This window comes from Pagrus pagrus, assembly GCF_965226575.1.
Source record: "Pagrus pagrus genome assembly, chromosome: 2".
Classification (NCBI taxonomy): domain Eukaryota; kingdom Metazoa; phylum Chordata; class Actinopteri; order Spariformes; family Sparidae; genus Pagrus; species Pagrus pagrus.
In genome coordinates this window covers 37,209,026-37,224,899 of record NC_140186.1, presented here as the reverse complement: position 1 = coordinate 37,224,899, position 15,874 = coordinate 37,209,026, and the positions used below count along the sequence as shown (strand labels likewise).

At 40.6% G+C, this 15,874-nt stretch overlaps 1 protein-coding gene across 2 annotated transcripts; it reads right to left on the bottom strand.

The window, feature by feature from the left end:
• Positions 1 to 8,040: 8,040 nt before the first annotated feature.
• Positions 8,041 to 15,306, bottom strand: LOC311268864 (uncharacterized protein). Of its 2 annotated transcripts, XM_084372793.1 has the most exons (7): positions 9,916 to 15,306; positions 9,538 to 9,714; positions 9,377 to 9,432; positions 9,240 to 9,305; positions 9,060 to 9,116; positions 8,841 to 8,972; positions 8,675 to 8,760 (listed from the first exon to the last, which is right to left on the bottom strand). In XM_084372793.1, the coding sequence occupies exons 1-7, from the start codon at positions 9,941 to 9,943 to the stop codon at positions 8,740 to 8,742; spliced, it is 537 nt and encodes a 178-aa protein (XP_084228919.1). In that variant the 5' UTR covers positions 9,944 to 15,306; the 3' UTR covers positions 8,675 to 8,739. The 2 variants fall into 2 exon arrangements, with proteins under 2 accessions (XP_084228918.1, XP_084228919.1); XM_084372792.1 differs by having other exon boundaries at positions 8,041 to 8,972.
• Positions 15,307 to 15,874: the final 568 nt, after the last annotated feature.

Here is a 15,874-nt window from a genome sequence, read left to right as displayed (position 1 = left end):
TGGGAATGCAAGAACATCTATGCGCGGTCTGATAATCATCTCCCGACGAATATTTAATTCTCTGCGCAGTAATACTGCACCTTCATCCACGGGATCATTATCAAAAGGACATGCCATGGTAGTGAAAATAGTCGCCACCTAATATAACTCCTAATGTAGGCCTACTGACTGATTTTTGCAGTGATTTTCTCAAAAAACAGACGGCAGAACTATATTACGCCAAAACTCGCCTGCTGACTGAATGAATGAGGAAATCAAATACCGTGTGTGGCTGAAAGAGGGCGGAGACAGAGAGAAACTCGAGGTTTGTTGAGAAAAACCTGGTCTCGACCAGGTTAGGTTCATAGAGTATGTTACCATGGTAACTGACCGAGAGCTTAAGTTACCTCTCTCTGTGAAACAAGCTAGAGTTACCCCTCTTTCTCTGGTTTGAGTTACCTCCCTTTGTGAAACGGAAAACTCAGTTTCCCTCATTTCAGGGTTAACAGACTCAGAGTTTTCACTAAACCTGCTTTGTGAAACGGACCCATGGTGAATATTGTATAATGTTTTTGTTGTCGTTTTTGTCCCTTGTAGTCTTAAAGCTGTGGACTCCACAAGTCTTCAGGAGGTCCATGATAAAATAGAAGAAGTGGTCTTGGCTGCTCAAGGACTGAGTGAAGTCACCACAGTCATGAAGGACCTGTCAGCACAGGCCAGCAGCACCAGCGGCGCTATGCTGGTTCTGACCAACACCATGATAACACACATGAAGGAGGCCTTTGGTTGTATTGTGTGCAAAGGTCTGTAACATAATTTGTTGATTGATCTATATTAAAGTCTACCTTTAAGCAGGGTCAAATTGAATGTCCAAGTGAATCAAACATTAATTAACTTTTGCATGTTAAAGTGAAACTGTCCCTTGCCAAGCTTTTAAACATTTGTAATATGTAGATAAAGAGAAGATAATATATTGAACTCTAATCTTGCATGTGTATTGTCCTTTTTATTTTCTTCATCAAACAGGGCTAATGGAAGAACCTGTGATTGCCGTATGCTGCAAAAGCTTTGTTGGCTGCAAAAGCCAACAACCAGTGCCTCAAATGCAGGGCAGATGAGTTCTCTTTCAATGCACACAGGCTGACCAGTCTTGACAATGTTCTCTCCATACTGGGTGGTGTAATTAAGATGGATTAGCCCCTTAAGTGTGATTGTATCACATTCTGTGATTTAAGCCTGATTACCTCTGTTACAGTACATCTGGCTAATTGCCTTGTTCAAAGTCAATTGGAATTTTGCACTTGTTCAACAGCTGTAGAGGATACAGCATATTTTTAGTATTTCATGTTGCACTTTAGAAAAATATGTTCAATTGGTGGAGAACATAGTTCAATGTTTAACATTGGTATTGTTGATTGTGTTTGATTTTAGTTGCAATTCAACAAAGTTACAAAGTAACAAAGTAAGTAACAAAATATACAGTATATCCAGAACCAACTTGTCTTTATTTGACATTTTCATGCATATTGTTGTGTAATGTTTATCAGATACAGTAATGCATCCTGAAAAGGTGCAAAATTATAGTTTACTACATAGTCTAATAAAACTGAAATATCAGGGTACCCCTCAGCAAATCGTTGTTCTGCTGATATTTTGCCCTCCTCATTTGAGAAGGGGTCAGTTCCAAAACAGGTGACTCTAGTAAGTGAAGAGCCAACATCCTGCTGGTACATGTCTGCTACTTGGGAGGCATGTGGCAACAAATCATCTCCTAGTTTTTTTGGACATCCACCTGCTGCCAAATGATTGGGTGTTCCTTTGCCTGTGAAGCAAAGCACAGTCAGCTATTGTTTGAAGCAAAGCACAGTCAGCTATTGTTTGAGTTCACTGTCAACTTTAAAATAAAGAAAAACTTCACTGGATTGTAATGTGTTACATGTTTGTTTTTGTTTTTTTGTTTTTTTAAATGTAACTCACCTGGGATTCTATGTGCATTTGTAGTGTCTGTGTGTTTCTTATACCTCCTGAGCTCTGAGTGACAGGACAGGATGGGACAGGACCAGATGCTTCTCTTAAAGTATATGTGGGAAGGTGACGACGTAAAAGTCTTATGTCCTGAACAACAACTCCTTAGCCTGTAGTGTGCGTCAGAGAGTAGCTAAAGGAAGAGGTCCACACTGAGAACTGACCAGTTCAGAGGTTCAGGTTTGATTTAATGCAAACATTTCCATCTAAGTATAGAGAAACTAGCAGGTCAACTTTAGATAACATCAATATGGTCACACAAACATATTCCCTTGAAAGATATTCTATAGAGGTGTTATGCAGACCCATTCCTTCCCAACAGGATAGAGGGGCCCTCAGTTCAACAATTAGAGGAAATGAACAGACTCTCAAAAGGACCCGCACACCAAAGAACGGGGATGAATTTGGTTGATCTCCTAAGACTGAGGGTCCGACAGGAGTTCTGATAGAGCAGAGGGCAAAGCATTTTGGGCATCACTTTGCAGAGATTTGAGAATACCAGGGAGTGCACACTCTGGTTCGGACGCTGGCTTGAGATCTGTTTCAATAAAGATTGCTCTATCTTCCACCCAGCCTTGCCTCCGCAGAATTATTTTATCAACATACTACACACTGACACCTTTGGAGGACAACAGCCCATACACTTCACATTCCATGCAAGTACAGCTCTCGTTATGCCAATCTTGCACAGCTAAGCGGGAAGGTTTGATGTACAGTATCTGGTGACGTTGCTTCCATGTTGAGGACTTCCTGATCCTGCAGCTGCATGAGGGCCTCCTTCAATGGGTAATTTACCCGGTTGTTGATCTCTACCCACATTCGCTCTACCGTATGATTCTGTAGACAAGAAAAGGGTAGATTTTTTTTTTTTGGTGGATAATGTAACAACCAACACTCAATTTAAAAAAAAAATCCCCACTCAATTTAGTCTGCAAAATCAACATGGTGAGAGGAAATAGGATTATATCAGATGTAAAAAATGAACAGACAATATGAAGAGGGTTGATTGGGAGTCCAAGGAGGAGGACCATTGATGTGTAGGGTGCCTACAAGCATCCCTACTCAAGGGTGCATCTGGTTAAGGTTAAGTGATATGTTCTGTTAGCTATATATTCCAATAACAATCACTGCTAGAGTTTATTTTGCTGTTCAGTACGTAACATCTGAGTAACATCTCCAAAGCATAGTCTCATTTCAGGCATAAACAAGGCACATTTTGTACATTAAGGAAGCCGTTACCTCACCTTTGTTGACTGTGTTTGGAGATATGGTTGCCTTTGCAGGTTGTGTCTGTGGTTAGACAGCATCTCCTGCATGTAGAGGGCGAGTAGAATTCCCGGCCATGGTCCACCCTGACCTGGTCCCACATCCCATATTCAAGAACTGCTGATCTATAAAATAGTGAAACATGACTCAATCAAATGTTGACTCTGCAATATAGGATAGATCAAGAATATTGCAATCTATGAGTGCATCGTGTCCACAATTACATGAAATGACATACCTAAATAAATTGTGCAACAGAAGCCTGCAGATGACTCTAGATGTAATTTATTTTTTCTCAAATTTGTAGTGGAACTGTGTGAGGCTTCAGGCTATGTCCCAATTGTATTTTCCAGCTAATAAATCACATCTAGAGTCATCTGTAGGCTTCTGGTGGGAAAAAATTGCAAAAAAAAGAAACAGTCACAAAAAACTGTTTTGAAAAATGTGTTTTTGCCCTAGGGGATACTTGGATTCAGAAATCAGTGGAAGGGGGTATTAAAGCAAAAAAAAAAAAAAAGGTTAAGAAGCAGCGTACAAACCTGTAAACATCTTCATAGATCGTGAGGTTATTTTTGACAGGCATGGTTGCGTGGGCAACGACCTTAGTGCTGTACCCATCTATTGCGAGAACGTGTGTTACTCCGAACATGACCAATTTTTCGTTCTGGTCGATGTGTCGATGTGTCCCATGTATTCCGCACTGTAGGGGACGGGATTAAGGTTATGTGCGCCCTTTGGGGGAATAAGCAAGTAAAAGTCAGCTAGTAAAATACATTATACCATATACCACAACATTAAAGGCTCGCAAAAGATACTTACACATTTGCGCATTTCGGGATAGGGGCGATGAGTTGCTCTCTAAATCTTCCCCACCCGGCGTTCACCAGCAACCACTCCCATTGCAGACAGGTACCCGGTCATCATCCTTCGGCCATATGTTGACCCTTTCTGATGAATCAACATAAGCCGTGAAATGTAACCTAGTCAACATGAAATATGAAATATAAAACAGATGGGGGTGTGTAATGATGATAATGCTGCCTAGAATACTGAATGGGTAAAAAAGAAAAGTGACTAGCTCAGTGTAGCCGAATGTAGAGGAGTAAGAGTACATTCTTCTTCACAAGTATACTAAGTAAGTAAAAAGTATGGAGATGATGTAAAACTACTCGTACAATTTATCCAAAAACCTAATCAAGTAAATGTAACAGAGTAAATGTGACTTGTCAAAGAAAACCAAAATAACCTACCTGATTTATTGCCCTGCTGATCGTAACCTCCAATTGTGTGGAGGTTTGTGATGTGCACAAAATCTCCTGACGCTCATTTCAGAACATCCTTTCTGCACACCTAACTGTAATAAATGTCCGCGTGCGAGAGATTTTGAGCTACCATTTCTCTTATTAAATGTCCATAGGGCTCGAGAGACACCATCTCGTCCGGGCTTCAAACTCCTGCCAACCGAATCTGCTACTGTTTGGCTAAAGACCGCTAAAGACGTGCTAATCATGGGAAAAAGGCTAAAATACTGCTTCCGGGTATGCTGCTTCCGGTTGACCTTGTAATAATACAGATGTTAAAAAAATCCCCGCATTTTTGCATTTTGGATTAACATAGATTGGATTCTTCGTGTTTATCTGGGAATATAAAAATCCATAATAGGAAAACAACACAAAATCCAATTTTATGGCTGTATTTTAATAGAAAACTGCTCCTGTTTGGTCTTTTAAAACCTGCTACATATATTGAAAAATGAAAAATGCCTGTTTTTTTCGTTTTTCGATTTTCGTTTCAAAATTGGAAATAGAATGAACGGAAGGTACACGGGCCGGGCGGCCACTGATGTCACTCTCCTGCGCCACTTGGGATTGCCAGTTCAATTGAATTATGGACTCTTTTTGCGGGGCGGGCATGAAAACGAAAAAGCAATGTCCTCTAGTTGTGTCATAAAATGTGCAACCTAAAGAAGAAAATGAAAATGCAGTTTGGATCATTTATTATTAATTTTATTTATAAGTCAAATAATGCAGCTATGACCTTGAAATGAAAAAGCCTTTCTGCTAATGCATTTTAATTTTCAAATTTGACATTTCAAATTGAATTTTGGTAACTATTTGCTGGGGCATCTTTTGAAAATTAAATCTTAAACGTCCTTTTCTTTTCCATTTTAATTAGGTCACAGAATGAGCAGTCTTGAAGAAGAAAATGAAAATGCAGTTTGGATGATTTATTATTCATTTATTATTCAAAAAATGCAGCTATATTCTGAAAATGAAAAAGCATTTCTGTTAATCCATTTTAATTTGGATTATGGTCCAGATTTGCTTCCATATACAGCATGGGACCTTATTTGAGAAAAACTCTGAAAAGTGTATGGTAGTGAATGGAGAGAGAAAATATTTTTTTAATCACATGGTGCACTGTGTGGTGAAAAGTGTCATCACGTTTGCGAGTTATGCTCTGACCCACAAACCTCAGTTAAGTGTTTCCTCACACACACTTTCTTCAAGCTTCTCGTGTTAAACATGCTGACAGTATTTGTCCACACTCTGAGATAAGTGATCGTCATCACTGTCCTGGGGTCCGTTTCACAAAGCAGGTTTAGTGAGAACTCTGAGTCTGTTAACCCTGAAATGAGGGAAACTCTGAGTTTTCCGTTTCACAAAGGGAGATAACTCAAACCAGAGAAAGAGGGGTACTGTAACTCTAGCCTGTTTCACAGAGAGAGGTAACTTAAGCTCTCGGTCAGTTACCATGGTAACATACTCTATGAACCTAACCTGGTCGGTTCTCAACAAACCTCGAGTTTCTCTCTGTCTCCGCCAGTGGTGGACAGTAACGAAGTAAATTTACTTGAGTACTGTACTTAAGTACAGTTTTTGAGTATCTGTACTTTACTTGAGTATTATTTTGGGGGGATACTTTTACTTTCACTCCACTACATTTGAAGGACAAATATTGTACTTTTTACTCCACTACATTTCTATTGATGCTCTCGTTACTCGCTACTTTTGATCAGCTGATGATTTTTTTTTTTTGCAAAATTCAGAGAAAATAAACTGTTTCTGCTGATTCGCGTATGGTTTGTCTTAGTCGTATTGCCGTACCTGTACTACGTCATGAGCACCCGTGGCCTTATCTCAAACCCATGTTTGAGATTTTTGTCACAAAAACTGATTCGTTTCAGTTTAAATGTTTGTTGTGCTTACCGCGGACCAATTATATCACGGACTACAAAGACTCGTCTTCCAACCTGAAAAAGCACGTCGCGGTATGTAAAGTAGCTACTAACGTTAGTTAGCTTAATGTTTGTGAAAGAGAGAGTGTGTGTGTGTGTGTGTGTGTGTGCGTGCGCGCGCGCGCGCGTGTCTGTGTGTGTGTGTCACAGAGAGAGAGAGAGAGAAAGTGGATGTGCGCGCGTTAGTGAGGTGCGGCTGTCTTTGATGTGGGTTATCTGGCTCATTTTTGGCTATGATGTATGATATAAGTAAAGTAAACTAGCCAATAAGTTGTTTATCTGTAAATGTCAATATAAGTTCTTGTAGTGCCTACATCTACATCTTTTTTTATGTAGAGAAAGCATGGATGTCAGATGCAAAAAAATACTGAACTGACCGCAGCTGTCTGCAATATATTTCATGTGTTGATGAATGCAGCTGAGTCTGTGTTCTGAGGCTTCTTGCCTTTATTTGTTTATTTTTGAGCTATAAACACGTCTGTAGCAGAATCGCATCAGTGTATTGTATAATGACATTAAGCTACTTTCCTTTCCTGTATTTCCTGAGATATTTTTTAAATACTTTTACTTAAGTAATTTTTTAAACAAATACTTTAGTACTTTTACTTAAGTAATATTTTGACTAAGCTACTTTTACTTGTATTGGAGTAATATTTGACAAGGAGTATCTGTACTTTTACTCAAGTAGTGAAGTTGTGTACTCTGTCCACCTCTGGTCTCCGCCCTCTTTCAGCCACACACGGTATTTGATTTCCTCATTCATTCAGTCAGCAGGCGAGTTTTGGCGTAATATAGTTCTGCCGTCTGTTTTTTGAGAAAATCATTGCAAAAATCAGTCAGTAGGCCTACATTAGAAGTTATATTAGGTGGCGACTATTTTCACTACCATGGCATGTCCTTTTGATAATGATCCCGTGGATGAAGGTGCAGCATTACTGCGCAGAGAATTAAATATTCGTCGGGAGATGATTATCAGACTGCGCATAGATGTTCTTGCATTTCCAGACAATTATCTTTTTGAGCGGTACCGTTTCACGTCACAGTCCATCATTTACATACACAACCTAATCCGTCCTTATATGTCCAACATTACCAACCGAAGTCATCCTCTCACATCTCAGCAGATATTGTGTGTTGCGCTGCGTTTTTTTGCAAATGGGAGTTTTTTATACAACGTCGGAGATGCAGAGCACTTGAGCAAGGCAACTGTATGCAGAGCGGTCAGAAAAGTGTGCCTCGCCCTGAAACGGCTACTACCCATCTTTATCATTTTCCCTGGACATAAACCTGTCAGAGCCATCAAAGAGGAGTTCCACAGGATTGCAGGTGAATGATGTAGAGATCCATTAAATGAATATTAAATAATATTCTGTAAATGACATTGTTCTGCAACCTCAGACTGGGATTATTAATTTTAATTTCTTTCAGGATTTCCCAGTGTGATTGGCTGCATAGATGGCACACACATCCCCATCACGGCTCCATCACATAATGAAGCAGATTATGTGAATAGGAAGTCCATTCACAGCATAAATGTGCAGGTACATGTGGATTGACTACTGTTTCAAAATGTTAAAGACTGCATCATAGTTCAACATCTGTCATTCTCTGCACTGTCAAGATTGTATGTGATGCTGCATCCATAATTTCCAATGTGGAGGCCAAGTGGCCTGGGTCTGTTCATGAGTCAAGGATTTATCGGGAGTCTAACCTGAGCAACAGACTGCAACGTGGTAAGCAGCCTAAAGATTTGCACAATACTGTATAATTCACTTGTCTCCCTCCTTTTAATATACTCTAATGTATCCACTATACATTACAGGAGAGTTTGATGGCCATCTGCTGGGTGACAGGGGTTACCCATGCCAACCTAGGCTGCTGACCCCTTACCCTGACCCTGAACCAGGCCCTCAACAGAACTTCAACCGGGTTGACGAGAGCCCGGGTTGAGATGACCATAGGCCTGCTGAAAGCCCGTTTGCAGTGCCTACGTCATCTCAGGGTGACCCCTGAGAGGGCCTGTGATATTATTGTGGCATGTGTTGTTCTTCATAATATTGTCACTATTAGAGGAGAGCAACACCCTGCCCTACAAATTGAAGACCCTGTCCACCTGTCAGCTATGCAGGATGGCAGAGCAGTCAGAGACACCATATGCCATCATCACTTTAGTGATTGAGTCACCATCATCACCACCACCACAGTAGTCAAATAAAGACATAATACACATTTCACTTGGTCTTCTTTATTTCCTGCAAATACAAGAGCTAGTTTAGTTAATGTTCCAATAGTTAACATAATTAACATAATTCACCTTTGACGATGCACCTACCTCTAACTTGTGCTCCAGTATTTCAATTTCTAGGTCTGCCCTCCTAATCTGGCGGTCCAAGTACTGCATTTCTTTGTCAGTTTTTTTAATTTTTTTCAGCAGGTGAATTTTGTAAATCTCTTTGACTGGTAACTGGAAATACATACAAGGAGGACATTATACAGTTGCACATGAATTCCACAGAATGAATCTCTGGTGTTTACTGAACATCCATCTCACTGTGTCAATCTGTGCAGTGGAAGTTGAGGGACCCTCCTGCTGCTGCCCAGCCATGCCCTGTTAAAAAAGGATGAGAATGTGTTAATACTTCAGTGTAGGCTAAATGTCACTCTATATTCCACCAGAATTTTAAGAAATGTAAATGGGAAGAGAACTATCAGTAACATATCAAGATGTTACCTCTTTAGGCCTTTCTGGATCCCCCTCTGTAAAGGCAGCAGATACAGTTTCCTCGTACTCTTCATCCTAGATGAGTGATACGTTTCAGTATATTTAAACTACCATTTGACAAAATCTTTGGAGTATTGCCTTCTTACAGTTACAAGGTCTGTTGTGGCGTGAGTGGGCTCCACCAGGCAGATAGCACCAGAATCTGTTGGGACAAAAGTAAAAAAAAGTCATGAAAGGGAAATAAATATTTTTATGAATAGGCTTAAAAATATATATATATATATATATATAGGTCTAGGCATATTACATTTTATAAAAGCACTTGTGTCTTTGGGGGTGAGCTCAGAGGATGAGCTCCCTCCAGGGATTCCCTCAGCCACTGGCCTTCCTAAATTCTGGCTTAGGGCCAGCTCCTCTGCCTCTGTTAGAGGTGGCGGTGCTGGGCCACCACCCGTTTTACGGGCATCTGCTTTCTTTCTGTTGGCTGAGTAGAAGTCTGTGTTAGTTTAAATAGGCTTAATTATTTAACAGAACATGATATAGATGAGAAGACATTTATGTGTGTGAAAACAGCATTATGTTGGGGATAAAACAACTGTACAGTCAAACAGCCACTTAATATTTACTTTACAATGTAAAACATGATCAAAATGAGGTACCCCCATGAGATTATGTGAGGTCTTACCTGTTTGAACAATGTTTTTATGTTTCATCTTAAGCTGCTGCCAAGTGCGCTTCTCCCCCGCGGGATTGCACCTAAATGAAATTAATTAATAAGCTACCACTCAAGCAGTTTCCCCCTGTAATATTATTGTGATTGCTAAGGACTACATTTAAACTTACGCATTGACTCGAGCACCAATGTTCTCCCACGCCGTCTCCCTTTCTTTTGCTGCTGCAGCGGTGTTACAATTCCTTCTAAAAACGTGCTCAAACTCACCGTATGAGCGCATTAATATTTCCAATTCCAGTGGGGTGAAAAACGTAGCTCTCCTCTTCCCCGTTGCCATGGTGACTCATGAATCGGGGCTCCATTGATGCTGTCTTTTTATACTTGTGGTGCACGCGCTTAACTCCAGGTGAAACTACTCCGAGTTGATCAAACTAACTCAAATCAGCTGTTCTGGAACCGAAAAATCAGAGTTTCCTATCTCAGAGTAGATCAACTCAGAGTTCAAGGTTAGACTTAGAGTTTGTTGAACCTGCTTTGTGAGACGGACCCCTGGAGAGTCAAATTTGAGTACCTCGCCATTAAAACCAAGATAAAGCACCATTTTTTTTCTGCCTAAACAAACTAAATAAACAAGCTCTCTTTGTTTTCATGACTGAATAAACCGAATAAACAAACTGACCTTAAAGGACAACACAATTTATACTGTTTTACTTTGTTTATATGTGGCGTACCCTGCCACCTTTCTAGCTTCAAACAGTGTTCTGGGACCTTATTTTCCTCTGAGAACAGCTTGTTTATTCACTTATGGAGAAAATAAATATTTCAGAGTTTTGTATCATTACCTCATTAATATTGTAAATATTAAAATTCTGAGTTTCTTATCCAAAACTACATAGTGCCCCTTCAAATGAGCCACAGCATTATTAGTTACCTAGGTATTTGGTCCTAAAACCGAAGTAATGGACCCATTAAAAGAATGATGCTTCATGCAGGTAACAATTGTCTGTCTCTGATGGTAACTGTGATGGCCACAGCTGTGGCCACACAACCATGAAGCGGTGGTAACCTTCTGCACCCACATTTTGTTTTATATCTAAGTTAGCCATATCTCATTTATACATATTATACATTTAATTAAGTTGGTTTACAATAGTTAACATTTAGTATTGAAATAAACCACACACAGGTTTTCAGTTTCATATAACACACTTTATTATTTGACAGTACATTAGTTTCTATTTTGAAGCACACGCATTTAGTTAGCTTTTGTACAGTCTTTGTTTCAGTATAGTTCTAATGTTTTGTTTGTTCTTTTTTTGAGTTACCGGTGCTGCTGGTGCTGCTGCTGGGATCCAGGAAATCACAAAAGGGATCCGCCCCACAAGCTCCGCCATTTTGTAGCAGTGATTGCTGATTGGGCTAACCCAAAGGGCCAGTACACCATGGGGGGGGTTATTTAGTGCATTAGTTACCGTTTATTATTTTCTTTAGACAATTGGTAATTTTATTTGGTTGGGTTAGGTATACTTGTGTTTATTCTAATGAGTTAAGTTCCTGCTTTGCTTTGTTTGTAAATTAGCTGTTGTCTTTTGTGTTCAGTGTTTATGTTAATCCCTTTTGTGTTAATATGGGTTGATCACCCGGTATATAAGTTCCCTTCTTGTGTTCAGTAGGGAGGTCTGTTTAGTTTGTTTGTCCTCGGTTAGTTAGTTCAGTTGACGTTTGTACAGTTCTGTTGATTTGACCTCTTTTACGGGCCCAGTTCTTTATTAGTTTCATTTGAGAAATTTTGTTTGCTTTATATTTTGGGTAAATAAAAAAAAAAACAACCTTTTTTTGAAGTTACTACCTGTTGTCCTCATTGCCGACTGACTCGGTCCCTCACAGTAACTTAATTTGCTAAATCATTTGATTCAGTGCAAATGCAGGTTAAAGGTCATATGACAAAAGTGGATCATGACAAATATTAGCAAATATACAGACTTCATTGCAAAGGTCACATTTACATAAAGACAGATTTTTTTTATGTATGACTTCATAGGTTTAGAGGGACAAGAAAGGAAAACTGTTTTATAAATTTAAAAAAATAATTAAACAAATTCACAAGGCCCTTTGGCGGATGAGGCCCAAGGATAATACCTACTCTGGCCTCATGGTAAAACCACCTATGAGTGCAGAGCACACTGACATGGTGTGATGGTATCAAGTGGAAATTAATCAATATGCTTAATCTTATTTGGGAGCCCCCAAGGTCACCTACATATACTACATGTACATATACATATTATTTTTTACAGGAAACACAAATCTACCAACTCATCTTACGTATGTTTTAATATGACAAGCTAACAAGAACTGAGTCTACTGACTGACTCTGGTACATCAACAAATCTAGCTGAAGTTTGGTATTTACAGGAGGTGTCAGGGCGGTGAATGCACCTCTGTACAAGAGTTGGTATCAGCAGCAGCTGAGAAGAGTCCAGTAGAATGGAGATTTGTCGCAATGCAAAGAACTTGACCAAACTGCTAGTTAGCCATTAGCCAAGTAGTCTTGCCTGCGGCCAATGAAAAGGTGGGGCCTCATTGTGACTTCAGTCCTCTGGCCCCATTCTGACAACTTATCAACAAGTAGCTAAAGACTGAATATTCTTGCTTCATCTCAGTACTCTCTGATCTGTGTTCAGCAGTTAAAAGTTGAAGCAACAATCAGACTGAATAAGCATGCGGACAGGTGATGATGGCGGCCGAGCACACACAAAGGGAGGCAGGTCCTGCAGGTGCTGCGGCAGGTACTGCGTTTGTGCTAAAAACAAAAACTCCGTCTCACAGTTGGATACCAAGTGTCGTTTTTGCAATATGCCTGCTTCTATTATCAACACGGCAGCGATTAGCAGCTGAAAACAACAAAGAAAACACTTTCTTTCCGGCACCTGGGAGTCAGCACCTGCTGTACTCGGTAATCCTACACGACGGACGAGCCAGGACACCCTCCACCCCCACAAAAAATGAGTCAACTACCCCAGCAAATGTAACACGAAGGCTGCTATTCCTGACAATCATGGCACTTCTAGCTGGCGATGTGGAGGTAAATCCTGGCCCACAAACGCTAGGCCCAATTCAGCGGCTAGAGGCTAACAACAATAGCCTGCTACACCCAGCCACCAGCAGCACGGCAGCTGCTTATCCAGCGGAGCTAACAACTAGCCGGGCTAGCGATCTGCTGGCTCTGCTTCACCTACCTCCTCCGATATTTTGGTGGTGTCTCCCTGCTGTCACCGCCGCTGTCCGCCGAGCTGAGTTGGAACGTGGTGGTGGGGGCTTGGGGACCAGCGACATTGCCTCGGGGCAAGGCTACCAGACCCCGGCTATCATCATGGCGGCTTCCACCTGTATCGCTGGCCCGATGCACACGCTACCGCCGGCGCCTCCCGGGGAGCGAACACCACCAACCGCGGACATCAGCGGAGCTGACGGAGGCGTCCACCATCCCGAATGAATTCAAACATTGACTGTCTGGGTCTAACTGAAACTTGGCTAAAGCTACTATCCCCTGAAGCCCTAGTGAGCATGCCGGGCTATAATGTCTTCAGAAACGATCGAGTAAAAGGGAAAGGTGGTGGGGCCCTGTTATATGTTAAGAACACGCTGGACTGTGAACAGATCAAATGGCCGAATAAAATTCAAGTTGAGTGTGTCGGAGTAAATATTACTCTGTCCACAGAGATGTCCTTCACTCTGCTTTGTTTATACCGCCAGCCCTCCGCTAAAGTAGAGCACTATGAGCAATTAAAAACAATTTTAAATACCTGCAATGTAAACAAAGAAGTAATCATTATGGGAGATCTGAATGTAAATTGGGATGATAAAAAGGGCAGGAAAAATCTCAAACAAATTACAGACTACTTTAATCTCTCACAACTAATAGAGCAACCCACGAGGGTCACCAGTCACTCCAGAACCAGAATAGATCTCTTGTTTTCCAACAGAGCAGAAAGGATTACTAAAACCTATAATTTTTTAACTGGAATGTCAGATCATAATATAATTTTTTTTTCCAGGAAGCTATCAAAAAAACGCTTAAACAGACCTCACAGGCCCCAACCTTCTGCCAGTTTCATTCCAAAGAATCTTCAACAAAAATTTTTGTGGCAGCCCTAGAGCGTCTTGAGTGGGACGAAATCTTTTTGTGTGATAACATTGATTCCGGCTGCTCTGTCTTCCTGTCTAAAATCAGCGAAGTGATGGAAGCTTTCACCAGAAGGGGGAACCATAGAAAAGGGCAGAGGGTAACCCTTTCATGGATAGACGACCGCTGCAGAATTTTAATGAAAAAAAGAGACCAACTTCTCAAACAGGCATTAAAGTCGGGGTTGACCACGGACAGGCAAAAATTCACCCATGCTAGAAACCTAGTAACCCAAACCCTAAGAAAGGCAAAAGCCAAATTTTATATAAATATAATAGAGAGTCACAAAGGGAATGGAAAAAAGGTTTGGGACTGTATCAACAAACTCACAGGTAGACTAAATAACAAAACCAATAATACCTTCGAATTGAAAATAAATGATGCTCTAGTGAAAGATCCCCTCACTCTTGCCAAAACACTAAATGCATACTTCATAAGCTCTGTCACTCAAATTGTGAAACTGTTTAAACCTTCTATGTACAAAGCATGTCCCATCAAAAATGACCTCCCTATTTTAGACTGGAGGAAATCACTGAAGCTGAAGTGGGAAAGATAATAAGATCTCTTAAATCCTCCAAAGCCAAAGATGCTTATGGGCTAGATAGTAACTTTCTAAAATCTAATGCTGACTACCTAGTGAAACCACTCACACATCTGGTTAACCTGTCAATCAGGCAATGCACCGTCCCATCATAGTGGAAGGTTGCTTTGGTTACACCTATTTTTAAATCTGGTACGAAAACTGAAATGGCAAACTACAGGCCCATAAGCATTCTCCCTATCATATCCAAGGTGGCTGAGAAGTGGATGGCCAGTCTAATCACCAAACATCTGGATAAAGGTCACACCCCTCTGCATCATATGCAGTTCGGTTTTCGAGCTCTACACTCCACAGAAACAGCCACCTGCATGCTCACTGAAAAAGTGAGGCATTTATTGGATAGCAGTCCCTGTGCCATGGCAGTGTTTCTTGACCTAAAAAGGGCTTTTGATACGGTGGATCATCAGGTCCTCCTATCTAAACTATCCCATTTTAATTTTTCTACAGAGGCTATTCAGTGGTTCAGATCTTACCTATCAAACAGAAAACAATGTGTTTGTATTAATAATGTTAAATCCCCCTATCTCAGTTGTTCTGTTGGGGTTCCGCAGGGCTCTATTCTTGGGCCTTTGTTGTTCTCCTTGTATACAGTACAGACCAAAAGTTTGGACACACCTTCTCATTCAATGAGTTTCCTTTCTTTTCATGACTATTGACATTGTAGATTCACACTGAAGGCATCAAAACTATGAATTAACGCGTGGAAATATGTACTTAACAAAAAAGTGTAAAACAACTGAAAATACGCCTTATATTCTAGTTTCGTCAAAGTAGCCACCTTTTGCTCTGATTACTGCTTTGCACACACTCTGCATTCTCTTGATGAGCTTTAAGAGGTAGTCACCTGAAATGGTTTTCACTTCACAGGTGTGCCCTGTCAGGTTTAATAAGTGGGATTTCTTGCCTTATAAATGGGGTTGGGACCATCAGTTGTGTTGTGCAGAAGTCAGGTGGATACACAGCTGATAGTCCTACTGAATAGACTGTTAGAATTTGTATTATGGCAAGAAAAAAGCAGCTAAGTAAAGAAAAACGAGTGGCCATCATTACTTTAAGAAATGAAGGTCAATCAGTCCGAAAAATTGGGAAAACTTTGAAAGTGTCCCCAAGTGCAGTCGCAAAAACCATCAAGCGCTACAAAGAAACTGGCTCACATGAGGACCGCCCCAGGAAAGGAAGACCAA

Coding starts and splice junctions, on each gene's coding strand:
- LOC311268864 (XM_084372792.1), bottom strand. CDS start 9,943: ATGAAACATAAAAACATTGTTCAAACAG. Junction 9,433..9,537: donor CACAAGTGCTTTTATAAAAT/GTAATATGCCTA, acceptor TTGTCCCAACAG/ATTCTGGTGCTATCTGCCTG. Junction 9,117..9,239: donor ATCCAGAAAGGCCTAAAGAG/GTAACATCTTGA, acceptor CTTTTTTAACAG/GGCATGGCTGGGCAGCAGCA.